General features: G+C 36.2%; 1 protein-coding gene across 2 annotated transcripts in view; it reads right to left on the bottom strand.

Moving 5' to 3' along the window:
* rtf2 (replication termination factor 2) overlaps positions 1-10,566 on the bottom strand; it is a 63,144-nt gene that overhangs the window by 17,601 nt on the left and 34,977 nt on the right. For both annotated transcript variants that reach the window (NM_199742.1, XM_005168778.3), the window contains 2 exon segments: positions 1,736-1,787; positions 5,627-5,740. In NM_199742.1, coding sequence (NP_956036.1) covers positions 1,736-1,787; positions 5,627-5,740 — 166 coding nt within the window.

Below are 10,566 nucleotides of genomic sequence, written 5' to 3'. Positions count from 1 at the left end.
ACAGCACTGCCTACTGCGCCACTACGCCACTAACGTCTAGATGTTAGTATCAGTACGTTAGTCTGAAGGATATTTAAAAGCCAGTGTGCTCCAACATAGTGACAAAATTCATGTTTAGAAGATATAAAACTGATAATAACATCTGAAGCTTGCAGTTTGTCATTTCCACCCAATGACTGTAAAAAATATGGACGACGCGACAGCCCCTTTTCCCATTGAACGCTTTGAGGGCAAAACGCCTGCTTGACGGGCACAAACTGTCGCAAAAGACTGCTGAAATTGGAGCCTTGACATGCGCAGAAGAACTGTCTGATGGAGCCAGAAGAGGAGCCGCGAAAATGAGCGGAGTCGAGCTTCCAACCAAACGCTTTATGTAAAATCAACCACGCCCCCCGAACTTCTCAGCATGCGTTTGCTGTCTTATCAACACAAATGGATGTAATAACGTTAACAAATATGAGGGTTTTTTATATTCAATCGCGCCAGCTCCGGTCCGCAGCGCATAACCTACTCGCGGCGTCGCGGGCTGATTCCGGCTCACATGCGGCAGAGCCGGCTCGCTCGGCCGCCGCATCTGGCTTGATTGACTCGGGCTGGATTCGGGCAGTGAGTCCAGGCATCCGGAGTAGGTCCAGCAGAGGTAGTCAGTCTGAGCTCTGAGGGGTAAGTCTTCGGCTGGAATCTAGCTGGAACTGGCCCGAGTGTGTTTTGCTATCTGGGTGGCTAGGCGTACGTGTATCAGCAAACTAATAAAGCCTGAAAAAAGCCCTGACCTTAGCGAATAAACAGTGTTCCACCAGGATCATGTATGTCAGAAACTATAGTTTACTGCTGAACTCATTTTGTCATGGTAAAATAACACAGAAATCGAATAATAACACTTCAGTCTCCTGCCGAAGCTCAGACGCACTGCTTTGAGAAACTGTCAATCACAGCTGTCAATCACGATGACACGCCCAGCATTAAATTACTGCTAAAAACAAACAGTTTACAAAAATGAAGATCTGCACCTATTTCAGCACAATAACCAGTGCCTTAATCCACCAGAACCATCTTTCGGGACAGTTTATTGCAAGTGTAATAATTTTTTTTATTTGGGCTCAAGTCTCCTTCATTAACACGGAGGAGGCGGGCTTTATGACTTGTACTGCAGCCAGCCCCCAGGGGGCGATCTAACGGCCGAGACCCTCACTCAAACGCAGGCTTGCGGCACACTTGTTTCCACCTAAATGGATCAACGTTTTGTTTCACCTCACACTTTAATTTCTTATCTTCTGACCACTTAAAGGCTCTCTAGTATCTGATATACCACGCTACCTTCTTCACATCTGCTTTCCATTTAATGCGATTGAGCTTAACCACTCTCACTGGCAGAGCGGTGACAAAAACAAAATGCTATTGGCTGTTTTTTTTTAGGGGAGGAGCTACTCGATGCCCCGCCCTCTTTTTGTACTTCAGTTGTGATTACGTCAAACATCGAATTAACAACAGACAACAAACACAGAATTATTATACTTGCAGGTAACAAGACTGTTTGTAATGATTCAAAACAAGTGAGGTTTGACAGCTCTGGTGCAACGGTGATGATTATCAGCAAATATCACACTTATTTTCACTATTATGGCGACTGTTGTGGCTGTACAGTGAAGCTCAGAATTCTTACTATGCAGATAAAAATTAGATAAATGATCCCAAAGTTTTTAGTTCCTGAAATAACCATGAATGTTTCATGTACCTGCTGAATCCTGGGTCTTGGAGACTTTAGTATCTTTGCTCTTCTTTGATTTCTGCAAAGTAAAAAATAAAAAAATAATATTTTATAACAGTGTTTTAAGTAACATAAACACTCACCGGCCACATTATTAGGTATACCTATCCAACTGCTTGTTACCGCAAATTTCTAATCAGCCAATCGCATGGCAGCAACTCAATGCATTTAGGCATGTTGACATGATCAAGACGATCTGCTGCAGTTCAAACCGAGCATCAGAATGGGGAAGAAAGAAGATGTAAGTGGCTTTGAACATGGCATGCTTGTTGGTGCCAGACGGGCTGGTCAGAGTATTTCAGAAACTGCTGATCTACTAGGATTTTTACACACAACCATCTCTAGCAGAGTTTGTGCAGGTTTTCATCAAGGTAAATTTAAAAGACTTTTTAAGACCATTATGAATGAAATTTTAGACTTATAAGGAGCTAAAGGCTAAGGGATTTTTCAAATGGCCTAGATGGAAAAGATTTCTATTTGTCCTAACAAAAAAAATTATAAAAATTGAATATATTTAATAATACAATAATAAATAAACAATAGAAAATATAAACATTTTCTATTTAATTTCTTAGCAAAATAGTTTAAATAGTGTAAAAACAAGCAAGCTCTACTTCTATCCATTTTTCTCAACATAAACTTTTTTTTAAATAAACAAACAAATAAAAAAAAAAAAAATGAACAAATTTTTTAAGCTTTAAAAACTATAATAAACTAAATCTATGCACAACAATATGTTCAGGTCGGAGTCCTCAGCATAAATACATGGAGAACTTTTAAACAAATGTTAATAATTATAATTAAACAATTATGATAAATAAAGTTAAAAAGACCTTTTTAAATAAAACAAGTTTAAAGTTTTGTTGAGATGGATTGTTAGTGATTGGGTTTTGGCCAGATTGAGCAGCAATACAAAAAGGAAAATTAAGACCTGTTTAAAAAAGATTTAGGACCTACAACACAATATTTCAGTAATTTTAAGACTTTTAAGACCCCGCAAAACCCTGTCTAGGGTTTACAGAGAATGGTCCAAAAAAGAGAAAATATCCAGTGAGCGGCAGTTCTGTGGGCGGAAATGCCTTATTAATGCCAGAGGTCAGAGGAGAATGGCCAGACTGGTTCCAGCTGATAGAAAGGCAACAGTAACTCAAATAAACACTCGGTACAACAGAGGACTGCAGAAGAGCATCTCTGAACACACAACACATCCAGGCGGAAGGGATACAGAAGCAGAAGACTTGATTTCTGCTGCCACATTCGGATGGTCGGGTCCAAATTTGGCATCCACAAAATGAAAGTATGGATCATCCTGCCTTGTATCAACGGTTCAGGCTGCTGGTGGTGGTGTATTGGTGTGAGGGAGATTTTCTTGGCACACTTTGGGCCCATTAGTACCAACTGAGCATCGTGTCAACACCACAGCCTACCTGAGTATTGTTGCTGACCATGTCCATCCTTTTATGACCACAGTGTACCCATTTTCTGATGGCTACTTCCAGCAGGATAATGCGCCAAGTCATAAAGCGTGAATCATCTCAGACTGGTTTCTTGAACATGACAATGAGTTCACTGAACTCAAATGGCCTCCACAGTCACCACATCTCAATCCAATAGAGCACCTTTGAGATGTAGTAGAACTGGAGATTTGCATTATGGATGTGCAGCCGACAAATCTGCAGCATTTGCATGATGCTATCATGTGGAGCAAAATCTCTGGGGAATATTTCCAATACCATGTTGAATCTATGCCACGACGGATTAAGCCAGTTCTGAAAGCAAAATGGGGTCCTACCCGGACTAGTAAGGGGTACCTAATAAAATGGCCAGTGAGTGTATATCAATAATATAAAAATGTTAAAATATATACACTTAACAAAAATGCTGCATTCATTAGTTGCTACAGGTAAATAACTAATATAATAACAAAATTCAGCAAATGTCTACAAATAAGCCTTTATAATCATGACAATACTACATACCTATATTTATGCTATATTACCTATGTTTTTTTTAAGAAATACAAGTTAGTGATTTCAAGCAGAATAACAAGCGGTTTAATACAGCTATAAATGAATGGAAATGAATGAGAGGACGTTTCGACAGTTTTATTGGCTGCACCTAACTAAAACAATAACAAAGTGCAGAAAATAATTACAAAAACTATTCTATTCACAAAGCAGTGTTTATAACCAAATAACAAATACAAGTGTGCAATAGCAAGCACTTCTGTACAGCTACAAATGAATGAGGAGGTTTCGGCAGGATTGAGTTACATTGGGTACACCTACTTTTCCTGGAAAAAGAAAGCAGATAAAAAAAGTGACTGTGCTCTTATTGCTTTTCAGGGAGCAGTTTCATTCTTTCTTCTCTCAAAAACATATTTGCATTTACAGGTGGTTGTTAATAACAGCGCATTTAAAACATTTACAGTGGCGGAAACGAGTATTGAAGACATCGTGTTTTTTCCTGGGAAAAATATTTCTAAAGGAGACATACAATTGAAGCAGGTTTTGGTAAGAAGCCAAATAAAACAAACATAAAAATAAAACAAAACAAAACAAAAAATCTTTGTGTGTAATAACAACAAGAGAAAGCCAATTACTGAAATGTATTTAATACTTTATATAAAAAGATTTTTGGTGATGGCAGCTTAAAAACACCTCTAGTATGGAGAATGGTCACATGCATTGCTCAGGTGTGATTTTTTTTTTAAAGAAAAAGAGTCACAGTCTTCATGGTTCTGTGGGTTTCTTCTATCAAATCTGAGCTTTTTTTTTTGCATTTTCTATTGGAATCGAGTCAGGTGATTGGCTGGGCCATTCTCCAGCTTGACTTTCTTTCTCTGAAAGCATTTGAGAGTTTCCTTGGCTGTGTTTTGGATCATTGTAATGTAAATGTAATGTAATGTGTATTTATATAGCACATTTATTGTGTATGTCCATACACCCAAAGCGCTTCAAATCATGAGGGGGGGGGGTCTCTCCACACCACCACCAGTGTGCAGCATCCACTTGGATGATGCGACGGTTGCCATAGGACAACGGTGCCAGTGCGCTCACCACACAACAGCTATTGGTGGAGTGGAGAGGCAGTGATACAGCCAATTTGGTGGATGGGGATGATTGGGAGGCCATTATCATAAGGGCCAATAGAGGGACTTTGGCCAGGACACCGGGGTTACACCCCTGCTCTTTCACGAGAAGTGCCATGGGATTTTTAATGACCACAGAGAGTCAGGACCTCGGTTTAATGTCTCATCCGAAAGACGGCGCCCACCGACAGTGTAGTGTCCCCTTCACTTTTACTGGGGGATTAGGACTCACGCAGACCACAGGTTGAGCGCCCCCTGCTGGCCTCACTAACACCACTTCCAACAGCAACCTAGTGTTCCCTTGTGGTCTCCCATCCAGGTACTGACCTGGCTCAGCCCTGCTTAGCTTCAGTGAGTAACCGGTCTTGGGCTGCAGGGTGACATGGCTGTCTTGCTGAAATGTCCACCTTTCATCTTCATCCTCTGCTAATGTAGATGTTGAACTGAAGCAGCTGAGATTCATTTATACTAAGGAAAGGCAGAGGGTTGCTAAAGAACTACTGAGAGATTTCAGCTGCTTTCTGGGTTTTTACTGTCTTTCTACAGCTTCCTTTCTTCATGTGTTCAATACAATACATTTTATTATGCATTACTTCATTTGTACTAATTATATTAGCTTTCTTTGGATATATGGATTTCTTTGGTTGTTACTAACATCTGGTGAAAAAGTCAACTGCACCTTTAGAAATACGTTTTCTGAGAAAAATGATGACGTGTTCGAAACTTATCTTCCCCGTATATTCTGCATCATAAAGGCATCAGCTTACTTTCGCAGTTTTAGCCTTTGATCGGCGCTCCTCCATGGCCTTTTGTAGCGTCTCCACTTCCTCTTTAGTACCATTCAAAACCACAAGGTCTTCTTCTTGGAAAGGATCTCCACACTGTAATATACACAACAACAATAGGAATATTAAAATGACCGAAAACATTACTGACTGGTAAAACAAACAAATAAAACAACAAAAACACTGATTTACATATAATAAATTACACAGTAATATTAGCAGTGGTAGTAGTAAAATGTTTTATATAGAACTTAAATGAAATGTCCAGAATAGTACAATCTGGAAACAAAGAAGGTTATAAATAGTAAAAACATTTATAAAACAAACAAAAAAATGTAAAAAATAATAATAAAATGAAATGTAAAAATAATTTTAAAAATGCAGGACAAGGAAATATTTTATAAATATTGAAATCAAAATAAAATAGATAAAATAAATTATAAAAAGTAGAATAAGAAAAAGATTTTATAAACAGTGAAAATAAAATAAACTATAAATAATTAATATAAAAAACAGAAAGGTTAAAATATAAAAAGATGAACAGGAAAAAGTTTTATAAATACTTAAATTAAAATAAAATTAAATAAAATATAAATGTCAAAATAATAAAAAGTTGAACAGGAAAAGGTTTCATAAATATTTAAATAAAAAATAAATAAAAAAATAAAAAAAATGTTAAAATAATAAAACAATTGAACAAGGAAAGATTTTATAATCTGAAATCAAAACAAAATAAAAAAATAAATGAAATAAAACTAAAATAAAATATTACAATAATATAAAAGTTGAACAGGAAAATATTTTATAAATACTAAAATTAAAATAAAAAGATAGTGAAATAAAAATTTGAACAAGAAAAGTTTTTATAAACAGAGAAATCAAAATAAAATAAAATAATTAAGTTGAACAAGCAAAGATTTTATAAACAGTAAAATTAAAATTAAATAAAAAACATTATAATGAAATTTTAAAATAATATAAAAGTTGATCAAGAAAATATTTTACAAATATTGAAATTAAAATGAAATAAATTATAACAAAATAATAAAAAGTTGACCAAGGAACTTTTTTAACTGTTTCTATATACAGTGAAATGAGAACAAGCGAACATTTTACAAACAGTCAAATCAAAATAAAATAAAAATAAAAACAAGGAAAGAGGTTATAAATGATAAAATCTAAATAAAATATAATAAAAACCATGACATAACCACTGTCTTCTGAAACATAACCGTCTTCTGAGTCGGCTTTAGCTCTGAGTTCAAGCTTTGTTTACATGCAGGACATTAAATGAGGCATATAATCTATTTACAGTTATGCTACTTACACATGAAAAATATATTCGCAACTACGTCATGGAGAGCAAAACGATCAATGTTGGAAGCGCTCTGCTACATACAGTTGAAGTTGAAATTATTAGCCCCCCTGAATTATTAGCCCCCCTGTTTAATTTTTCCCCAATTTCTATTTAACGTAGAGCAGATTTTTTAAACACATTTCTAAACATAATACTTTAATGACTCATTTCTAATAACTGATTTATTTTATTTTTGCCATGATGACAGTAAATAATATTTGACTATATATATTTTCAAGACACTTCTATACAGCTTAAAGTGACATTTAAAGGCTTAACTAGGTTAATTACAAAAAAAAAAAAATATTAATGGGAAAATGTGTGCAGCTGTAAGTAAATTCATAGTAAACACATTTAACTTAAATATTGACTGAACTGAGCCACTTTAAATCATCATATAAGCCATAATCCATAATAAATATATGACTATTTATTCTGATATACGTTTAAGAAAGATTTCTATTCATATTTTTATATGGTTGTTATCTGGAAATAACATACCTTTGAATGTCATGATTGGCCAATCAGAATCAAGTATTCCAGAGAGCAGTTTAACAAAGCCTAATGCAAACTTTCATTTTCTATGAACTTCATAAGAAATTGCATTAAACATATTTATTAAGTAAATAATAGTGAATCGGACACAATGGTGGCTTTGAATGAACAGCAAAAATAAATGTAGACCAAAAGCCAAACATGATGAACAGAGAGACAGGCATTCAGCTTCTGCTTTTGTCTTGCACACAGACACATAGACGAGCCCTAATCTCTATAGCTGATCAGCAAATGCTCAGGCCATCGCACAGCTCTCAGATCAGCTCAGGTCTTTCGGTCTCTGCACTCTAGCGATAAAAACACATCCATCTGGAATCATATTTATCTAGAAAGCAGGCAGTGGATGGACAAAGGGGACAGGTGGTGCAGAGAGAGCAAACAGAGATCATGAAGGTAATAATGGAGATGAAAATCTGCAACACGTCTACTGAAACCACACTACATCTAGCTGATGCGATAAAAATAACGTGTGAAAAAAAATTGTCTTAAAGGGTGACGAAACACCAAAACACCTTTTTTGAGCTGTTGACAGTCGTATACGTGTCCCACACTGCTAAAACACTATTAGGACACCTATATTTCACTTAAAAATGTAAGTTGGTTGTTTTTGCGTTATTTCAAGCAAATTCGTACTTCCGGTTTAAAACGAATTTTTGAAGCTGCGTCACGGTCATGACATAATAGTGTGTATTCCAGCGTGCAGACTGGACGTCTGTGCCAGAGTGTGTCTTATTACGTCTTACAGTGTGATGCATTAATGCATGAGTAAGGCTTGGTTCAAACCAATCGGCACACTCTATTGTGCAACTTTATTAATATTCATTACTGTCACAGTGTTTAGACAACAGAGACGCCATGTTGTGTCGGCAAAACAAGCGTGAAGTGTTGCTTTTATAGTTTTATAGTATTGCTTTTATAGTTTGCTGCAGTTAAGTTTTGTTTTCATTTTCTCTCTGTGAGAGCGCAGCTGGAGTCACGTGTGGATTAACAGTGTACGCGACGATCGACAACAATAACTTACGTGTCTAAGGAGGATTATTGTTTACCTGAGAGCAGTTCTCATCTGCAAATGCTGAGATCCAGATTCGCTTGTAGTCTCCTCTTAATAAAGACGCGGCTCTAGTTGCTGGTGATTGTCCTGTCTCTACAGATTGGGTAAGTGAGCGACCAGTGCTCTTTGTTTATTCAGTTTGTTTGTATCGAACTATTGCACCGAGTGTAAACATGTTAGCACCACAACCAAACTTTAACCTTGTGTAGGATTTTCACCGCATTTTGTGACCGGAATAACACACGCGGCTTTCTGACACTACCTGCCGTGTGCATCTAAGTTTCCGGGAAATGCTGAGGGTGTTTTTTTTCTCTCATTCGCCGTGCGGTATCAAACATTACTTACAGCAGTTCATCGAATCAAATATCAAAACAGAGTTAGACACGCCCACTTTTCTGACTTTTTCCAAAGTAGAGGTGTGAAAACACCCTGCTGAAACGAGGTTTTTCATGGACCTTTAATATACATTCTTAATTATATTATACACAATTCTGTCAATGCATATAGGTTTTAGGGTTTGGCGATGTCGACCAATTTGGCATTGTACGATGTCTAATGGGAAACATCGCAATAGACGATGGCCTCGTCGTCATAGGCGGAGGTGAATTAATTATTTATGAACAGTTAATTATTTCATAACGAATTCATTATTTGTAGCCTACCCTTTTCAACTACCTGACTCGCATGATCTTTATTTTACCCATAAACATCTCATAAATAAATAAAGATAAGTTGCACACAAATTACCACCTGTCAATCACTTTTCTGCAGGAGGTTGGTCGGTAAAAACGGTGCACAACGAACCATATCTGAGGTTTTCACTAAAATTACTAAGTACAAGTGTGAAAGTGAAAGACTGAAGCAGTGTACTGACGCTGTGACACGTTGACACACCTGATTCAAAAGAAAGAAGAGTCGTTAGATAAAGACAAGATTAACCAAAGATCACCTTTAACAACTATAGTAAGACGCGATCCAGCGGTACATCCTTGATAAACTGTCCGACATGCACTGCTCTCTGGAGCTCACTCAGACGAGTGCATGACAGTGTGCGTGTGGTCATGTGATGTGCGTTTTCAGTGGACGGAGGGCTGTTCAGAAATGCTAGCTAAAACACGGTGTGGATGTGGATCCTTTTCATTCTAAAATGTCATTTTAAAACAAGGACGTATTAGTGTAAACAGGGCCTGAGTGTGTATTTTTGCTGATTAACTAAATTACTGATTAAATGTAATATTTAAAGTGACATTTAAAGGCTTAACTAGATTAGTTAGGTTAACTAGGCAGGTTAGGGTAATTAGGCAAGTTATTGTATAACAGTGGTTTGTTCTGTAGTCTATTGAAAAAAATATAGCTTAAAGGGGCTCATAATTTTGACCTTAAAATTATTATTTTTTTTAAATTAAAAACTGCTTTTATTCTAGCCGAAATAAAACAATTAAGACTTTCTCCAGAAGAAAAAATATTATCAGACATACTGTAAAAATTTCCTTGCTCTGTTAAACATCATTTGGGAAAAAAATAAAAAATAAATAAAAAGGGGGCTAATAATTATTTATTTAATTATGCATGTATTTTAATAATTATTATTATTTAAATACTTTAATTAAGTATTTAAATAATTATCAACTGTATTTTGACTGAAAAATGGAGAAAAATATTCATGAATTTATGTTGAGCACTGTAAATGACTAGCCGACAAAATTTCAGTCCATGAATGAGATTAACTAATAGTCTCAATAAGTAAACAAATACATTCTAATTCCCCAAAGTTCAAGGTAATCTGCACTAGTGGATAACTCTAAACCTGAAACCACCTCAACTGGCATCAAACCAGTTCTGCTCAACACCATACAGGTTCTGCGACTGGTTAGGATTGAGCATAAAAAAAACAGAAACTCAAAACTTCATGACAATGCTATTCTCTTTTGATAGGAGACTCGGGAGTGTCAAAAAAAG

Source organism: Danio rerio, chromosome 6 (genome assembly GCF_049306965.1).
Source record: "Danio rerio strain Tuebingen ecotype United States chromosome 6, GRCz12tu, whole genome shotgun sequence".
Classification (NCBI taxonomy): Eukaryota; Metazoa; Chordata; class Actinopteri; order Cypriniformes; family Danionidae; genus Danio; species Danio rerio.
This window is presented reverse-complemented; position numbering and strand designations above follow the sequence as displayed.